Here is a 20,876-nt window from a genome sequence, read left to right as displayed (position 1 = left end):
CTTCAGCAGATCCAGGCCCGATGAGAGGGGGGGGGGGTCAGCCGGGGCAATTGCCCTGGGGCCCGGGTCCCGTTTGGGGCCCCGAATTTTTATCCGGAAGATGGGTGAAAACGTCTGGTATTCACAGAAGAGCAAGAAAAATAAGAATTGTAATTTCTTTGTAATTATTCACCCTATTAAATTGTCATATGATGAAAGCGGAGAAAAATTTGAAAGACATTTTAATCTAATAACTTGAGAATTCGAAATTGTGGATACCAGAGCTTTATTTTATATTTAACTTTTTTCCTTTTTTATTTAGACTATGTTAGTCACATTTTCTTTTTACATTTTAACGACATTCAATTAGCTAGAGATTACTGGGTAGGGAAATTTATGAAAATTAGAGCCATAGTACTCAAGTGAGAGCAAGGATGTGATGTCAACAGATCGGAAAACTAGAAGTGGCTTAATATCGTACGGACTTAATCTTTGTCTTCTGTTAATGAGGGTCGAGCTTAGGCAGTATAACTACGAATCACCCGAGTTCACTAACATGTGTCCTGGTATCGATAGACGTGTCCATCTTCACCGTGCCAACCGACGATATATTTAACATTTGTTAAAACAAACGTTCTTAGAGGAGTTGTCTACTTTATGTGCTAGGTCAACAAAACCGAGTTTTTTGTTTGAATTGGCAGAATACTTTACAAAACGTTCAGAAGCCAATTCAATGTATTTTCGAAGAGAACAGCGCCAAACAGAAATGCAAGCACACGGACGTATCCGTCCTCTTCTGCATTCGTTTCTTTACTGTTTCTTTTCCAGTTTCTAGAAATTCAGTGTCCATCTTACCCACAATGTCCATCTTAGCCTACGTTCCCATATTAGTAGTGGCTTCAAATGACTCTGTCAGCTCAGCCGTTGTCGATCACACGTGCACTTAAGATACCTTCAGTGGACATGTGACAGAGTATTTTATTTCTTGACGCAGGCTGTTGCAATATCATGGTCAAGTTTTTCGTAGTTTTTGTATACCTTGAAAAAGGATACAGATAGAGCAAATCCTTCCTTTATTTTCTAATAGATTGATAGAGAAACTATAATAACGGATACGAAATACGAGCGAAGCCTACGAAGCAACCCAAAGAGTTTCTGGAACAATGTTAACTAGAAACAGAAAGAGAATGGTTTACCCTCAACTATATTTTTGGAAGCAGATGAAGCGATTACGGGCGATTCGAATTATTACTTATTCGCTAGGCATTTTGCGAGCATTTAGAATGACGAATCATCTACAGCTGAAAATGAGTGTAGAGCTCTTCGGTATGCACTGAGTGACGTGTTACCTTTACCGAGGAGGAAATTACTCAGGTCATGAGCAAGATCAAACAATCATACAATTCTGGTCCGGATTGCATGTAGGCCGTATTTTTAGACATTGGTAAATCTTTATTTCAACGTTTTCGTCGCATTTCTCATTCGAGGAATCATTTGGTATATCTAGGAACACTCTTCATTCTGTTAAAGTCAGTTATTCCGTGCATTTCACAAGCAGTTTCACATTTCACAAGCAGTTTTGATTACATTTTCTAAAAAGACCCCCAAGAGACAAAAACCCAAATGCGTTCTCTTGAGTTATAATATTGGACCTTCGGCTGACGCGAGAAATACAGGTACCGATGATGTTTGCAGCTAATTGGGCGTGTAAGTCTTGGGACGAGGTACTGTGATCGATGTAATGTTTGCCACTGCATTGGAAACGTGCTTTAATACGCCGTGCAGCTTATCCAGGCGAATTTTATATGCGTTGTGACAAATCAAAAAACTGTGAAATTTATATATTTAATACACTAAATGTAAATCAAATATAAAATCAGTAAACATTTGGCAATGGATTTAAATTTGGTCTTTATAAGTCTATTTGATTGCTTGAACTCCTAACCAGAGATTGCGGAGTAGACTGCCCAGACATAAGGCGGATTTTTGAAAACTCAATCGACCCATACCTGAATCGATACCTAGTCCAACTAAATTTATACCAAGTAGCGCATACCTAACTACCGGACCAACCTGCTTGAAGTTTGTATGGGATTTTTTCAAAATTAACATGTTGAAGTCCACTGCTTCTCATTTTCAACACTATGTAACAATGTATGATTCAGATGATCACTAGAATTCAAAATAAGAAGGATAATTGGTCGGTGTTAAGTCAGATCGGACTAAGTCGCAAAATATCAAAAAATGAGATAATGATAACACCGGATAAAGGATTTCTTCAGCTTCACATCGACATTCGACTTTTGCCAGTTTTGAAATATGTAGCCATAAACAAGAATTATGGCAAAAAATAATTTCCAATTATAACGTAGAAAATGCTGCGATTCAAACTTTAAACCCGTTTTTCTCGAAATCAATATTTTGTCACTTAGTCCGGTCTGACTTAACACCGACCAATTAATTTGTCTACAACTTAGTCGATTACTCGATTACTACAAATCAATCCAGCTTTGTTAAGAGAAGCTATTAAACTTTTAACGAAGTGTGTCTGAGTCAGTCTTGCAAAGGGCCTAACAGCGTATGTTGCACGGGAAAAAAATGTTCTCGGGATTGCGAATAAAGTGCCATAAACTTAATTATATGTTTGTCGAGAATTTAAAGATAAAAGTGTAATGAGCGAGTAAAGGCGCTTCATCCTAGGCTTATTAGTCAGGGCAAGGTGTAAATACCTCTGTCCCATCCCAAAGAACCAAAGGAGTGACAATAACCTTCTTAGCAAAGTCACTCCCAAAGATTTATCATATCCCCTTCAAACGGAAACGGTTGGTACGGTTGTCCTCGTTTCTTCCTCCTTTACGATTCGAAATGATTCGTTAATCAAATTACTTATTATTTGAATAATTAATTGCCGTTTATGAATCATCTTTAAACCCAACTCTGCACAGTAGGCCACAGTATTTGCGACATATGAAAATAGGCTTCAAATGTTAATATTGACACGAAAAACACTACATAATAACTGTTGTGTTTTCCAGAATGTTTTCAATACTAGCTGTGTAAGGGTTAGAATAGAATAGGAGAGAATAGAGAGAACAAAAAATGCGCTACCCAATTCCTCTGTTTCGCCTTGACAAATAAGAGTTCCTGAAACATAATGAAACTGGCTACGCATCTTGATCTAAGCGTGCGGATGTTGCTAAGAAGAGGTTGTTATGATGGTTTTTGTATATCTCTGCTAGAAATTCGTCGGACCAATCCGGTATTTCTATGAGTGATTGCGTGTAAAAGTCGGATGAGTAACTATTTCGTTTTTGATTCTGGAATACAACAGTGTGAGTGAACTTAAGAAATTGATCAGTATTGAAGAGAGTAAGCAGTTCACTAGAAATTTTTGTTCGAACATAGGACAAGGTGACTTTAAGGAGGACATTGAGTGTCAGAAGATTCGAGAATAGATTAAGACGCGCAGAGTCACCGAATGCACAGCTTCGATGCGGAGTCATCCAAACCTGCTTCTAAAATTTCATACTATTAAAATTACGCTTGGAAGACTTCGCATTGAAGCTGCGCATTGGCCAACTCTCAGCGAACGATCCTTGGTTTTCAGTCATTGTCTCCAAATTTACCTCAGACGGTGTTATTGGATGAAATTAAAAATGAATCTAAACGTGATTCGATTAGCACGAATCTGTCTTCGACGGTTATGTCAGATGAGATCCAAAATGAAAGCAACGGTACTTCAGAAGATGAACGTTTGTTCAGCCACGCCCGTCAGTCCATTGGTACCATAATTTTCTCCACAGCGATCGGCAAAGATGGAGAGTAATCGGATCGGGGTGAAAGTAACACATCAATTGTTATAGTTATTCAAAAATCCAAATAGGTCTTGTCGCTTTCCTGATCCTTGTGCTTTATCTTCGACTTCGGCAAATTTGCTGTCATGCAGGACTGCCATCGTATACTGGAGGACCATGATGGCAACTTCGATGTGACCACGGTTGAAAAGGAGAAAAATTTGAAACTGCTTGAATTTCAGCAGGTGTTGCATAACGGGAGCTAAATATTTGTAAAAAACTGCCGGAGATTGATGACGCCATTACGAAGGCGTCGTCCAAAGTTATCCTTCGATCGAAACCGGTTCTTAGCTTGCAAGAGTACTGAAATTAGTTCATGAACAGATTCTGCAACACGAAGACACCGCCGTGTCGCAACCAAGCTGCACATTGGATGTTACGGCGCAGCATTTAAGCGGAAAACAAGTGCGATTTGTATTGCCAACCGGAAAAATTCCAGTCATGTATCGAAATGAGATGGTGATAGATTTAATGACACACAACTAAAAGAAATATAATGAAAATATTGTACATAATAATTGAGTTGCATACATTTAAAAAATAAAGCCTGTTTTGCAAGTTGAACCAAGAATCACTTCGAAAAATATGTTGCGAACCCAATCAACGACCATTGACCCAATCCAGTTCGTCCCCGATAGACGCACTATTACGAGTGTTGTTGCCTGATATTTCAGATAACGCTGATATCGAATATGCGGTCCGTTTGTCATCGACGCCGATTGCTTTTTGATTTTTCTGAAAAAAATTAGTTGTTGATATTATTTCATTTGATTTATTTACGACATAATTGATTTAAAAATCTGTCCACGATCAGATAATATGAGTTAGTTCACATACTAACTCTCAAAATATGAAGTAAAAGCAACGCAGAATTCGAGCTGACATATTTTTTCAGATTTTATGAATCCCTACATAATAAACAATTTCTATAGTAACATATATCCATTTTTTCCATTTGCAGTGTGGTCAGTCGTAACACCATTTCATGTACCTTTATCGGTTTACCTGGGTTATAAAATGTGTCCACGAAAAATCATCAGAGCATTCCGTATTAACTGCAGAAAACTCGACAAAAGACTTCGTGATCGCCAAAATCAACTATGCCATCGTGTGCAGCGTTTACGCAGCTCCAAGGAACGCGAAAACTGGAGCCAAGCAGGACACAGCGTCCAGCTTACTGGCGAAAGAAGAAAGAGCAAATACTGTCGATCGGCAAGTGACTAACGATGAACTCTCAAAAGCATCAAAGCTACTGAAATCAAAGAATGCTCCCGGTCCGGAGGAAATACCAAACGTGGTGCTAAAAGCTGCGATCCTGACATACCCGGACATGTTCAGGATGGTGCTACAGAAGTGTGTAGATGAAGGCAGCTTTACCGAAATGTGGAAGGTACAGAAGCAGGTGTTGCTGCCAAAGCCATGGAAGAAACGGGGCGATCCAGCCTCATATTTGCCTATATGTTTGCTGGATACACTCGGAAAATCTTGTAAAGAATTATCCCTAACAGGATGACGAAATGCATGGAGAAGGCATCTGAACAGAAGCGAAGAGGAAATCGATACTGCGCTGTGGTCACGGTAGATGTGAAGAATGCATTGGAAGTGGAAGCCAGCAACACACGCTTGTTGCTAGGCGCCGACGCGCTTGTTTACATTGAGAAAAAAAAAATGGAATTCGAAGTGAAAATTTAAACGAACCAATAAGAGTTTCGGGCATTTTCCTGCGGTCATCTGCACATTGGCAGAAAATTTGAAGTTTAGTTAGTAAACGATTAAAGCTTCGTGGGTGTTTTTTCAGTGGTGTGTGATTAAAGTGCATTGGAAAGTGTTCTGAAAATGAGAAGAAGAAAAACAAAAGCGTTTCGAAAAGAAACCCCAAGTGAAGAGGGGTGATATTTTCGCACAAAATAAGAGCTATAGATGGAATTCCGTCAAAAACTCGGGTTGATTGTATAGGAAAATGTTCTAGCTTCCTCAAGTAACAGTTTCGTGGTACACCGGCAAGGTTAGTGTATTGAAAAACGTATTTTTATATTTGCTCATGTCAGATACATGGTTGGGCAGGGGAGAGGGGTGTGTGCGGCGTAGAATCTATGTTGTGGCTCGCATGTATAATGTCCTTAACATCGCCGCTTGGGGAACCATCGCCACAGCAGCGGTGCACAGAAGGGATGATCCATAAATGACGTAGCATTTGTTGAGTGATTTTTAACACCCCCCCCCCCCTCCCCCATCGTAGCATTTCGTCACAAAATTCTATATACCCCCCCTGATAATTACGTAGCTTGACGGTAACTCTCACCCCCCTCGTTGTCCCCGTGAAAAATCTAAAAAAATCAAAAACTATGTTAGTTAGATGAAACGGGTAAGATTGTCATGACATCAGGTCAACCCCTCTTCCCCTTTAAAAAGATGGGTGGGTAATGTCTGCGACATAACCGGAGAGATGTAGAATACATAAGGAACACGTTCTTTAAATATTTTGATACTCATTGGAATTTTCGGACAAAAGGTGATTTGGGCGAGGAATATTTCAAATTATTCTTTACAAAAATGATGGTGGTCCTGAAAAGGACCGGTTTTGTTGGCGTTGTTGGCCTTGGTGAGGGAGATGGCTAACGATGAATTAATTGTTAGCATGAGGAAGTCGCGTAGTACTGGCCAATGGAAGAACAGATAATAATTGATTCCTGAAAATCAATTTTTCTTTATTCATGTAAATTATACATACTTACAAATCTAACAGAAGATTCCTGATCATATTTCTGAATCATTAGTGCGAACATTGTGTAATTTGGTTAAGTACAATGAAAGTTACAAACTTTCCAAACTCGACCTTCTGTTCCTTCAGAAATATTGAAATGGGGTGTCTATATTAAACCGTTAGTCGTGGTCACAATAAAAAAAGATGGGTGGGTAATGTCTGTCACATAACCGGAGCGTCGTGATTTCAATTCGAGACGTTAATTTAAATCTAATAATATTCAACAGAATCACGTTTGAATGGGAAATTTTCAAATAATTCTCTATGGTAATAATGGTGGTTCTGAAAAGAACCTTTGGTATCGGCGTTGGTGTTGATGGTGATGCGCTGGATCGTTGGATATTTTTGGCATGATAGTTACGTGCCTGGCGAACTGTTTTGTAGCCTCGAACAAAACGACAAGACTGGCTTCTTCGGGTACCATTACGGCTGAACTTTATAAGCTTAGCTCGACTTTGAAATCTTGCACAATCTCACGAATCAGACACTAGTAGGGCCATTTTGTTTGCTACTAGCACGGAGCTGCACAAAAAAACCATTTAATGCAGTTAGTTCACGGGGGCTGCCAAAAAGCTTGAATAGAAGCATGCGACTTCAACGTTTCTCTTAAACACATGCAACGACACATTCGTTTTGGTAATACTGATAATAACAGTAGAAAGGAATGGAAAAGCAGTGCACGAAACGAGCGAGAGGATAATTTAAATTTTTGTTCCGTGTGCAAGCTACTTCTTTCCACACAACGTATTATGTTGCTTGTTGGAAATTTGCTACACACCTTAAAATGAAAGTTTCAGTTTAACTCTCACTAGAACACAATTGATTGGTCCTGAAAAGAACCGTAACGGTTGCTTTTATTGTAATTTACGCCCACTCCCACAAACCGACCAAGTAGGCATCACTGGCTTCATTACGGCTGAGTTTTGTAAGCGTAGCTCGACTTTAAAGTAATACACAACCTTACGAACCAGACGCTGGAATGTTAGCCAGCGGATTAGTTGCTCCGTTGCCCTTTAGTTGGGGCGAAATACTAGCACGGCGACAGTTCCTGATCGGTAGTTGATTGCGATGGGCCACCAGTAGCTGGGGCACTTTTGCGGACCGTCATCATCGCCAACTGCTTTCCTCCGGTGGACTGGCTGCTTGCTAGTGCTTGAACGAATACGAATGATGAGAAAAACCGACCGACCAATATTCATATATGAAAACACGAGAAAGCACTACTATCGCTCTCTCGCTCGTTTTCGTGCCATTCCTGTGCCTTTCCTTTCCGTTCGGCTACCAATACTAGCATAACCAAAACGAATATTCTGTCTTTCCATCGCCTTCAATCTAGTGGCCAGTGCTAGCAAACTTGCATGTTCAGTTTTTCAATAACAACATTCAAACAATATTTTCAAAGAATGCTGCAGATTTGAAAAGAAGGAAATGATTTTCACAAATTTAAATTCTTTCGTGTTATTTGTTAGCGCTGATAAAGGCTATTTAGTTTGCTACTAGCAAGGAGCTGCACAAACAAATCGATTTATGCAGTTAATCAACGGAGGCTGCCAAAAAGTTCGAAAAAAAGCATGCGACTAGTGTACTTTGCACATTCTATATTTTATCAATACTAGAGAGGATCAATAAAATAATTCAAATTGTTATAGCGACATGCAATTGTGGCAACACTGGCCATGAGATGGTGGGAGAACACGCACATTCGTTTTAGTTATGATTGTAGTAGCAGCAGAAAGGAATGGAAAAGCAGTGCACGAAAACGAGCGAGAGAGGATAATTTAAATTCTCTTTCTTTCTTTCCACACATCGTATTTCTTATATAGCTTTCTGAAAATTATTTGTTATACACCATAAAATGTAAATTTCAGTTTAACTCTTATTACAACACAATTAATTGGTCCTGTAAAGAACCGTTTATTGTTTTATTGCGGGAGCATAATACAGACGCACTCCCCGCGGACACGGTGAGCCACAAAGCACTATTTTGCATCCTCGAACAAACCGACCAAGTAGGCATCGTTGGCTTCTCGGGGCATCATTACGACTGAGCTTTGTAAGCGTGGCTCGATTTTGCAGTCCTGCACAATCTCACGACCCAGACGCTGGAACGATAGCCTACTCTGTTGCCCTTTAGTTGGGGCGAAATTCTTGCAGGTCGACAGTTCCTGATCGGGTTGCGATGAGTCACCAGTAGCTGGGGCACTTTTTCCGCCGTCGTCATTGCCAACTGCTTTCCTTCGGTGGACTGGCTGCTTGCTAGTGCTTGAACGAATACGAATGATGAGAAAAACCGACCGACAGATATTTATATAATCGCGCTAATATGCACTACTATCGCTTTCTCGCTCGTTCTCGTGCCGTGCATGAGCCTTTCCTTTCCGTCCGGCTTCTAATGGCCTAACCAAAGGAATATGCCATCTTTCCCCCACCAACTGCTCTCGTCAAGCAACCCAATGCGAATAACCATAGGAACAAACATGTAGTGGACCTATATATAAACTTTTCATTATTTTATTGTTCGGTTGGTCCACCATTTTGACGGCTCTGTGCGGGATGGGCTGAAAATTTTCACTTTTCCGAGTCGTTTTCGAAAGATTTTTCAAAACACAATTTTTTGTTATTAGTGCATGTTATACATACTTCAAATTTTAATACAGCATAGAGGAACATATTTGCAACAAATTGGCCTAAAAATCAAATCATTCTGTTAGGTATGATAAAAGTTATTAACGTTCAAAATCTGACGCGGCGCCGCAGCCGATATTTTGAAACGGGACCCCTATATTGAAAGCTTAAATGTATTCTACATTAAAAAGCTACGTAGCATGACATGACCCCCTACCCCCCCCCCCCCCCCTGTCGTCACACGTCATCACAAAATACAAAACTCCCCCTCCCCCATATAATGCTACGTCATTTATGGATGGTCCCGAATGATCTATGTCAGATCATAAGAGCTACTTCCAGAGCAGAGCGCTGCTGTTCCTCATGGCTCCATTCACGGTCCAACTCTTTGAAACGGGATGTACGATGGGGTCTTGATACAGCGTATGCCAAGGAAAGTGAAAAGAGTGGGTTTCGGCGACGACGTGTCACTAATGGTGATAGGTGAGACAGTTGATGAAGTGGCGGTGTAGGTGACAGAGACAATACACGCGATCGAAGGTGTTGTTGGTCAACAACTGCAATGCGGATGAAGATTGACGTCGGAGGGCACGTGATTGCATCGAAGTGTGCACTGACGCAGGTGGGAGTGATAATCGACGACCGGTTGAGCATTAACAACCACGTCGACTACGTCGACTCGTTAGAACGCAATAGCGAGGAATCATACCAAACGTTGGCCGGCCGGGAAGCAGCACGATAGTCTACTATCTATTATATCGTCATCGGTACTGCGATATGAGGTTCCTGCCTAGGGTACGGGGCTGAAAACCAAGCGGAACAGCGAAAAGCTGAATTGGACGTTCCGGCTGATAGACGTACAAGTCGCGAGCGCATACTTAACAATATCGTCGGAGTCAGTATGCATTATCGCCGGGATGATCCCCATCTGCATCACCCTGTCGGAGGATATCGAGTGCTACAATCGGAGAAACACCAGAAACGGAAAATTTAAGGTGGACCTGCAGGCTCACTCCAAACCTGTCGACGTGGGTCAATAGAAAGCATGGAGGGATGAACTTCCACCAGACACAGCTCCTGCCGGCCCACGGCTACGGTTCGGGTACGCAACGGAGTGTGAGAACGTCGGGAAGACACCGGAGCATGAGGTCTTTAAATGTCCGAGGTTCGAAGCGATGCGCAGGGAGATGCTTGAAATGAAAGGACCGGATATCAACTCGGATTATGTCGTCGACAGAATGACAAGCCAAGGGGTTTCCAACGAGCCAAAACAGTGACACTTAATTAAGAATTACTTCGCTTTTTCGAAATAATTCGGTAATCCGTCGATTACTTTGGTAATAAATAATCAGCAGGGTAATTGTCTGTATTTTTAAAATAATTCGCGTAATCAACCATGAATACAATGTAATCAGTTAATCATAAAGTAATTTATTACTACAAGATTCATTCTATGTTGATTTTCACATTATTGCTCTCATTTTTTTAATATTTTTTTGGTTATTTCACATTACATTTTACTTGCGGTTTAGGGGAACTGTGCCTAAGACGGCCACCTTATGGTTAAATGGCAAATGCGACTCATCGATTGATGCAGTGCTCGCAAATTGTACGCCAAGCGTGATTTGAGATCATGTCTCATCAACACAGTAACTGATACTAATTAAATTTCAAACTAAAAGATGTTTAAAATGGTTGTGAAAATGAAAAACATAATCATCATTTCAAAAGTGCTAAGATGGACATGTGATGTTGATAAAGATGAAAATAGGACATAGGAAGAGTAAAAAGCTTCGCAACTAATAAATTTAATTTTCTGTCGGTATATCACAACGTTTCGATATTTAAAAATAGCACAAGGGTGTACAATTTAGCGGCATTTTGCAGTGTTTCACCTAAGAAATATGCCCATCTTTCCCTACCCTATTGTGTCCGTTATACCCAGAATGATACAAAATTTAAAAAAAAGTTCCTTGATTATGAACGACTCATTAAAATTTCTGTTTTTCGCCAGTCATGTGCTAAATAACCAGTACATCATGTCCAAACCATTTCCGAGATCAATCATTATTTGCTGGTGTTAAAAATTATACCCATTAGCGTGCCCTTGATGACAAGTATTGATTTGCTTAAACATTTGATAATTCGCGTATTTGATAATAGCATTATCTTTCAGAATCATTTGATATCCTCTAAAAATGATATATGACCCATTGGGTATTCTCTCTTAAAAATTTGGGTAGAAGTAGTTTAGAGTGTATTGTTTACACTGTATTTTTACCGCTGTCAGTTTTTCGAAAATTGTTGCCTTTAGATTGAAATCTGCATGTGTTATAGAAAATACACACGTGGAATGCATGGCGGTTTAAAACAAAATAAGTTCAGCGTGGCCATAGAGATTGCGGGAGACCTTTCTAGAGACTCAATACTAACAATTAAGCGGATAAAACAGAAGTCGATTATTGTTGCCCTCTACACCAGACCCCTTAACAATTGAAACTAGGAAAACACTTCAGCTCTTGGTAGGTGCGCAAGATATTCTTTGGAAAGACATTCACATGGGGGATCAATTCTTTGGAAATACATTCACAACGGGGTCATTCACAAGAGCGACATACGGGGAATTTAGTAATAGAGAGCATATTAAGGGACATCAAAGAGATGGCGGACAACTATGACAGAAACAAGACGAACACAAACTTGCACCATTATGGCACGCGGCTGGTCTTTTTTAAAGAATCCGATTTCCAGTCCATTATTAGCATTCGGTTTTCAGTAGTGCAGCGATAGATTTTCTGCTGGTCTTGTAGTAGAGATCAGAGAATGATAGAGAAAAGAGATGAAATAGCTTGTGTTTGGATATTTATCACCAACACATCCAAAACCCAAAGGAAATAATTTATTTGAGATCTGGCGCGACAATACTCGTCTCATGACCAGACAACATGTTCGATGTCATGATAATCCTTCGCCACAAGTTCAAATATCGTTCTCTACAAGTCCAATATGTTGGGAATGGACATGCAACGTATAATGATTTGGCATGGGCTTCACCCGAATTAAATTACAACCCATATCTATCCCCTTGAAACAGGCTTTCGTGGACACTTGTGGGATTATAGAATGTTGCCATCTTTCTAAGTCTCTACTGCTCAACGAGATTTGCCTTCTTTCGAGTATTCAGTGACAAGAAAAAAAAATGTAAAATTCATTGAAGTGAACTGATCTTTCGTAAAAATCACTTTCTAATGCACTAACCTTAGCTAGAGTTTGCGCCTTCTCATTACCCGGAATGGAGCAATTAGAAGGGGCCAAAACTAAGGCACTAATCTGGTATGATTTCTCAGAAAAAAAAAATCTGGAGTTTCCGTGATTTCCCCAAAAAAATCTAGGAGCACTTTTCACGATCTTAAACTATCCGCAACGAAGAAATAATGGTCTACAGGCAGGCTGTCAACGATCCCAAGGATATCGCAAATCACGACTGATTCTGAGACATAAACTGAAGCAGTTTGTGGAAAGTGGTGAATTTTGATTGAATGTGCCGAAGCCAGGAGACTCGTCGAGTTTTGATGAGCCGGAGCACCCCACTATATTCTGATTATTGAATTGAAAAAAAAACTTGAAAAATTGATCCTATGTTGCCACCTCTAATTCAGATTTCTAATGTGGTTTTCGAGTCGAACCAGATGACAAAATATTTTACCAGCGATAGTTTGACCTATTGAAAGGAGCTTATGCTGAATCGTGCTTCCTTGAAAATACGGCTAGCTTTGTTTTGTTCATGGATACATTGAACCCGGTTGAAAATTGAAGCAGACAAACTATCCACAGTATCTTGCAGATCGATGGCTTTGGATCCTATTAGGGAGACCACTCCATCATCTGCAAGTGGCATTAGAGTGTTTATATTTACAAGATATTCATAGATGTCATTTACAAGCAAATTGTACAAAAGGGGGCTAAGAGAAAGACGCTTGCCTTTTCTAGTTTTATAAAAATTGTTAAAGATTGTGTGAAGTGATAAAAAAACAAGCAAACCACAGCTTACTATTTATCCGAATAGTCGTTTTGAATTTTTGGTCGGTTCACATGGTTTGGGTTTCTTGTAGTGAGAATAATCCAGCAGAGCTAGAATGTATTAAAGGTGTATGTAATAAAATAGCGATAAATTTGCTAGGCATGAACAGTTTCCGCTTAAAATAATTGAATAATCTGAAGTAATTCCAACAAGACCTCGCTTTGTTTCCAAATAATCCAGAGTAATCGAGGAATTTTACAGTAATTGAGTAATTAATTAGTAATTTGTTTTTCGAAGAAGTAATCTTTATAACCATGAAGTAATCTAGGTAATTTCTTTCGGGAGTGACATGTAATCCATGCTGTTGGAAACCCCTTGTGACAAGCGACGTAAACACGTGGAACACGGTCAACACAGTGATGACGCAGATCGTGACCGCCTTACTGTGAAAATGGCGTGATGAACAATGAGCAATAACCGCCGGGAAACTCTCCGCCGGAGTAGGCTAGATCCACCGCCAGAGACTAGTCGAGTAGACAGCGACAGAGCACCAGGTTTGGGTCACCGGGGCGCCATCGAACCGGACGCCTCGCTTCACCCGGAATGGGTCGTCGGGGCACTAGCGAACTGAACTGAACGCCCCACAGTGGCGGGTCTTCAAACAAAAGTCGGACAAAACCTCAAATGTTACCTAAATTGGCTGAAAATCACAATTTAAGCTAATTTTGAGGTGCTGAGCTCATTTTTGATGTCAAAAGTCGTAAAATATTAAATGCATTTTTCCATACAGTGTCATAGAACCTTTCTTATAACTATGATCCTGTTTTCATGATAGATTTTTCGTTACTGTTCACCAATGTCAGCAATATCATAAAAAATGAAGAACACTACTTTAAATCCATTGTATAACGTGTTGGTTTACTGTAGATTGCTCAACTATTTTACACAAAACACCATGCGCCTCCATATCAGCAACAAAGCTTCAAAATCTCCTTAAAAATTTTTGCGCACCTAGGCGCAGAACGAGACCATGATATTCGAAAAGTAGAGGTTATTTCCCATAGAATGTATACTATGTGACCGTTCCGAAATGATTCCGAAATTTGTACAGAATACATCAATGAAAAAAGTATTTTTGATCTGACCACCTCAAACATATTTAAACTAAAAAGTCATAGTTCTAAGCAAATTTACCAAATGTATTTTATTCACTAACGAAGTTCTTTCGTTCCTCTACACAATGAAACTAGTTGTGCTAAAATTGGACCAAAATCAAAAGAGCAACATGCATTTGAAGTGAACAGAGCAATGGTGGTTTCGGAAATGCAAATCATTAAAAAGTACGGACTTTGCTACGTTTAAACTCATGTCAAAAATCATGTTCTTATCCAATGATCATAAAATTTTGAATATACATCATTCAATACATGAGAAATTTAGAAAAAATATAAAATATCAATATTTCAAAAATAAATTTTTGAGGTTTTGGCCAGCCTCCAGCCACTGTGCGCCCTGTTGCAATGGAAACGACGAACTGTCCTCGGCACCTAACTTGGTTCGGTTTCGTGAAAACTTCTCTCGTCGGGAATTCTCTGTCGGAGTAGACTAGACCGAGTAGTTCGCGAACAAGTCGAGAGCTCAATAAGAAAGTGATCCTAAATTAAACAAGGGCTCAGTAAATTAAACAACCTGAAATTTGCCGCCCAGATTGTCCTCGTAGCGGAAGAGCACTGATTCTCGACCCATAGCTAGCTTTCCTTGTGCCATACAGGAATTGCCACGTTGTGAACCAAGAGCAACTAACTAACTTATTGGATTGGTGTGTGTGCTGTGCACAAATCTCTCCCCGAAGAAATGCCGTAGCTCCGGGAAGCAATCAGGTTACGTGCAAGAGTCGTTGTTTTAGCGGATCGGTTGGCTGCTCAAACTGCTGCTGTTGTTGGTTTTTGTAAAAAAATTTCCTGCTCAGGGTGTTTTTGAACATTTTTTCTGCTCTCTAAAAAAATGTCCAAAGTCCCCCCGAGAAATTTTCTTACTACGCCACTCTATATAAGATTTCACAAAACCCTAATGTTTTGTTGGTGCTCAATATTGATGGCTTTGTGCGAAATAGGCTAGAAAATTTCGATGTTCCGCGCAACATTTCAATTTTTTTTCCATAGGCGGAGTTAGGCAAGAATCGTAGTAGCCTCTCTTTTAAATGACACAAATACTTCTTAAACTGCTCTGCGATCGACTTCAATGTTGTCGATGTATTTCGGGTAGTCAATGAACTCGTAAGATCCTGTGGCGATGGTCCCGCTTCTTTGTACACTAGACCTTCGTAGCGCGTCTTCGAGCGCTATATTGAACAACAAGTTGGAAAATGTGTCGCACTCGCCACAAACGAGACGAGTATCGTTCCGGCTATTTGACGCTTGATTTCGGCTGATCTAGTATGTTACGAATAACTACAATCTGTTTTTTTTTTCTTATGGTAATTTACGTTCAAGCACTATTTGCCACAGTTCGTTTCGTTCCACTGGATTATACGCTGCCTTAAAATTTTCAATCCGCAAGTTGTATTCCCAAAACATGTTCAAGATTAGTTGCAGATCTGGTGTATCGTTGATCGTTCTTCTTGTAACTCGATGTGGTATTTGCCGGTTAAGGATTCAGGCAACTTGTGCAGTCTACTAAACAGAACGCGTAAAAGTACCTTAAAGGCGATATTGAAGTTTATGCATCGATATTCGAAATTACACTCGAGTTTGTGGCACCCATATAATTGTGATCTAGTGTAAGTGAATAAAATAAACAATCCATACCAGAAAATCCTGACTTTCTTTTACGGATTTGAATAGGCTTGTGGAAGTACAAATTTTTACTGAACCAAAACTACTTGAAACTAAAAATTTAAATTGATTTGAGGTTACTTTCAAATTGTGCATATAGGTGGTTGTGATTTTAAACTAACAAATATTTAATTAATTCTGAGAAATTAAAATGTATTTAAATCGCCATTGTATATGAACAATCAAAATACGGCAGCGTGTGATAATCCCAGTTTAAAGCCACTCTTCTCCAAAGGACTCGAGAGAGGACATAATCCTTTCAGATTGTGTCTGTAGATTGTCATGTTTTCGGATGATTGATCCCATCAGATTACAATTAATTAACTTGATTATGCTTGGTATCTCACTCTTAAACTCACAAACACACACAATATTAGTCAACTTTAGAGACAAGGAAACTTGTCGGTACAAACACCATCCATACTCACCGTTTTCCTTCCACTCTTCCACACCGTAATCGCCAACCATCAGCGGATCGATCTTTTTGTTTGCTTTCCGACCTGTAATCGGTATTGTTCGGCGTACGGTTTGATGACGGTGACGATTCCGGCCGGCAGCGTACGGGGCAATGGGGGTAAGATGAGAGAGAACAAAGAATGATAAATGAATTGGTATCATCTAGTGCCGGGGTAGTAGAAGTATAGACTGTTTCCGTTTTTCATTAGATTTTCATTAGAGCTCCGCTTACACGCTAAAGTGAAATTTAATCGCATTTGATTATAGGTTTAATTAATATTGAAAAAGTAATTTATGCTATAGAGATTACCAATGAGAATTTAGACAAAACTTGCTCGGAGTGAAATTTAAAGTATATGCTTCAACCAAAGGCGGTAATTTTTCGCTTAGCGTGTATACTTCAAACCATGCGAAGCATCGTTGAAGATACGGATCTCAGGCCCGGCGGGGCGGGGGTTGCTTTTGTGTGGTTTACTCTATCGACTTCCGTGCTCTTTTTGTTATACCTACCCAGCTAACGATATTGATTGTCATCGGCACTTCTTTTGTCAGCCAACAACCTAAATTGAGCGGGTGGTTCTATGGGAACTTCAAGTCATGCTGCCTACTATGTCGTAGTCCTTCACTGGCGGATGATGTTGGACAGGGTATTTAATGAATCAATTTGAATGTTTTCGGAAATGGCAGTCAATGGGGAATATGTGAGACATGTGGTAACGTTTGGAAATAACTTTAAGTGTTTATTTTTTGTTAACCTTAAACTATTTAAATCAGGTTGGGATATTTCTTGATGGATCAGATTACGAAGAAAAAAAAACCGGGGCAGCCAGCTGGAGCAGAATGTTCATATTTAACACGAAAAAAAAAAGATTAGTAATTTTCTTATTTTGGAACAAGATAAATATTCTGCGTAATAGTTTTGGTCATTTTGTGATAGCATGTTGTATAAGATATTTAACGAAATTATTTTTCGTTTACATTTGCGCATTTCATTAAGTTCATATTTGGAGCTTGAGGACGACTTTAAGTTTTATCTGCAACTGTATTACTACAAAAAATCAGTGAACAGTACACATATTTCAAAACTTATTTTTAGTGGGAATTATTAGAATTCTTTGTCTGCAAAACACTTAATTTTCCAACTACGAAAACTTCATATCATTAGAAACAGCATGCCATTAAACTCTCAGATAGTATTTAATGAGATCGAAAACAACTTTCTGGTAACACAACTAAAATCAAAATAGCCCCATTTAAGCGCCGAATTTAATTAAAAACATAACCAACCAACTTTTACTTGGTCTTTAGCCATTAGACGCTTCCCGGAAAATCGATATTAAATAGAAGCGCGCTGGATTCAATCGACCTGGCCTTATTTAATTGCCAGTTCGAAATTCCACCTTTTTCGACGCTGACTCCGCTAGCCGGAACCCATCGGAGATACCGACACAAAAGTAGTTGGCAAAATTCAGCACATTCCTAGCTGGTATCGGTGCGAGAAGGGTTTTTTACATCATTCCGTCGATCTTTGTCTAGTGGTAGAAATATTTCAATAAAATGTCGAAGAGAGCGGTGGTTCCAGTTGTACGATAGAGTAAACCCGCAACGGTGCACCCACCCTCACCGGTGCCGGATCGGATGTTGGTTGGATGGTGCGAGAGGAGAGAAATGAAATTTTTTTTTAAAATTTACATTTAAATTACCTTTTGATCGATTGTTATAAAGTGATTCGGTTGTCAATATTGTCGTTGGTGCTGGTATTTCTGCATTTAAATTAAAAAAAGTGGGCGATGCATGTTAGGGGGGAAAAAGAGAGAAAGGAAATCCTGGTATCAGATATCGATTTGCTCGAGGAAATTGGTTGAACTTGATCTGTGTTTGTTCGGGTTTTTTTTCACTACGGATTTATTTCGTCCGCCGGGTCATCGGGACGAGGTGGTACGATTGCATTGATAATTGAGTTGATAAAAGTGTGGCAACATCAATCCGATTGATTTCTGCGGTGCGGTAAACCGGGAGTGAGCAATTTTATTCTATATTTAATTGTGTGGAATAATACGCAAATATGACTCTGTAAATTGTAAGTTCTCAGAATAAATGAAAAGTTATTTTGCTACATTATTATTTTATACTCAGTAACGAAAAAATAGGTGGATCCGTCGTTTCAACCAGAGATTGATTGAGGGGAACCATTCCTACACAAAAAATAACGAATATATTAAACTATGTCAAACACAAAATCATTGTTTTGTATCATATAAAATTACCTCAGAAGCTGTCGAAGTCAGAAAAATATCAAACCTAATAATAAACTATAAGTTTTGATTGAATTCTAAAGGGATATATGGTTATACTCATAATTGGCAATGATGCCTATGTCCGTCACATTAGTTGAGCAGCTGATGTACTAATTTGAGCGGTTCTGAATTATTAGAATACTAATCATGCTACTTTAGTATCTGAATATACCATATGCTTGAAATCGCCCATCATTTTCATCTTCTGGGAAGAGATGTTAGATGTAACTTTCTGCTCGGAAAGTATCACGAACGAGTTCGAACCATTACCACCAGGGTTGTTAACGTTGAATTCAACTTTATCGCCGATAACGATGAATTCAGCGCCATTATCGGCGTTGAATTTGGCGTTGATTTCATCGTCATCGTCAATGCACTGCGTTGAATTCAACTTTAGCGTTATCGTAAATTTTCTGTTTTCGTCCTTTTTTCGTCAAATATATTATACAGTGTATTTATAAGAAATTATTTTTTTTATTTAATAGTGCTTATAGAAAAAGGTATAATATAATTATATTTGAAATATAAATTCTGAGGTTAGTTTCTGAAGCATTTGGCAAATTTCGTGCTAAGTCGTATTCAGAGTTGGCAGCACCCTCTCAGATTTTAATGAAACCTCTGTACATGAAGACTTTATCACGAAAAGCCATTTTGAATATTTAATTTTTTCAAAAATGATCTAGACTGTTTTTTGGAAAGGTTCAAACTTATTTTACCAATTTTGTTTCAAATGGATATAGTCTAAAAATTACAAATCCTACAAAAATGTTGTAGGAGTGATTTTTACAAAATTAATCAAATTTTTGAATAAAAATATTGAAAAAAATACTTCATCGACTCCCACACTGAAAAAAATCGATTTTCAAAATTTAAAATCGATTTAAAGAAAACCCATCTTTGATTTGGATGAAATTTTGTTCCAAGATAGGTAATTATGTTCCCTACCTTCCGTCAAAAATTCAAGTTGGGCACTTTGAAGAAAAAGAAGTTATTTGAAAAAAACTTTTCCTTGTCCAAACTGATTTTTTGCAGTGTATTTTTATCAAAAACTAAACCAATGAAAGTCACAATCATCCCAGCATCCAATAAAACTTAGTTTGTGAGAAAATATTGTCTAATTTAGCATCTAAGTATATACTAAGAAGTAATAATGGAATATTTGTCAATGACATGAATTCTTTTCAATGGGATTTTCGATTAATAAAAATATATATTTTTATTACTCATTATCCCATTGAAAAGAGTTCATGTTATTACACAAATATTCCATTATTACTTCATTTGTTGTACTGTTCAGTGGATTTGTAGCAGAAATTTAATTTTGTGATATTTTTATCCGTTTGTTCCACTACCCAGTTGTATAACTCTCGGGAAGTTGTTATGGTATTTCCATAGTCGCTATGGAAAGCATAAAGTATATGCAGATACTAAAGTAGCATGATTAGTATTCCAATAATTCAAAGCCTCTCATATTATTATAACAGCTGCTCAACTAATGTGGCGGGCATAGGCATCACTGCTAATTAAATTATGAGTATATCCATACATCCCATTAGAATTCGATCAAAACAAAAATTTTTATTTTTTGGTTCAATATTTTTCTGATTCCGACAGCTTCTGAGGTTGATTTTGCGATCCAATAAAATGTTGATAATAGCGCCGCCTTAGCGACTGAATTCCGAACCAATATGAAATGATTAAATGAAGCGCTAGGTGTCACACAACAACTTTGCCAAAGACACCATAACTATAGAACGAAAGATAAGAAAAGAAAATGTGAATTGTGGGATAGTCCCTTTTGGACGCTAGGTTCCCACGGGGTTAGCCCCCCTGAATTACGAAAATTCTCGTGAATTGAAAAGTAGTACATGTAATGATCTTATTTTTTCTAGACAATATGGGTCAATGAACTACTAATAAAATAATGTATTTTTACAATAAAAACAATGTTAATTTGGAAATGCGTAAAAATGCAAATTCTCAAATCTCTTGTTTTCTTTTGATGATAGCTCCGGTTCATTTTACTCTACACACCAAAAAATCTGA

At 38.7% G+C, this 20,876-nt stretch overlaps 1 protein-coding gene across 2 annotated transcripts in view; it reads right to left on the bottom strand.

Annotated features, from left to right (window-relative positions):
* LOC131683213 (lachesin) overlaps positions 1-20,876 on the bottom strand; it is a 575,289-nt gene that overhangs the window by 17,152 nt on the left and 537,261 nt on the right. For both annotated transcript variants that reach the window (XM_058965050.1, XM_058965049.1), the window contains exons 10-11: positions 18,237-18,296; positions 16,506-16,577 (exon numbers count right to left, since the gene is read on the bottom strand). In XM_058965050.1, the coding sequence (XP_058821033.1) occupies positions 16,506-16,577; positions 18,237-18,296 (132 nt within the window). The remainder of the gene's footprint in view (positions 1-16,505; positions 16,578-18,236; positions 18,297-20,876) is intronic.

Source organism: Topomyia yanbarensis, chromosome 2 (assembly GCF_030247195.1).
Source record: "Topomyia yanbarensis strain Yona2022 chromosome 2, ASM3024719v1, whole genome shotgun sequence".
NCBI lineage: Eukaryota > Metazoa > Arthropoda > Insecta > Diptera > Culicidae > Topomyia > Topomyia yanbarensis.
The sequence above is the reverse complement of the archived record's forward strand: the minus strand, read 5'-3'. Positions and strand labels throughout refer to the sequence as shown.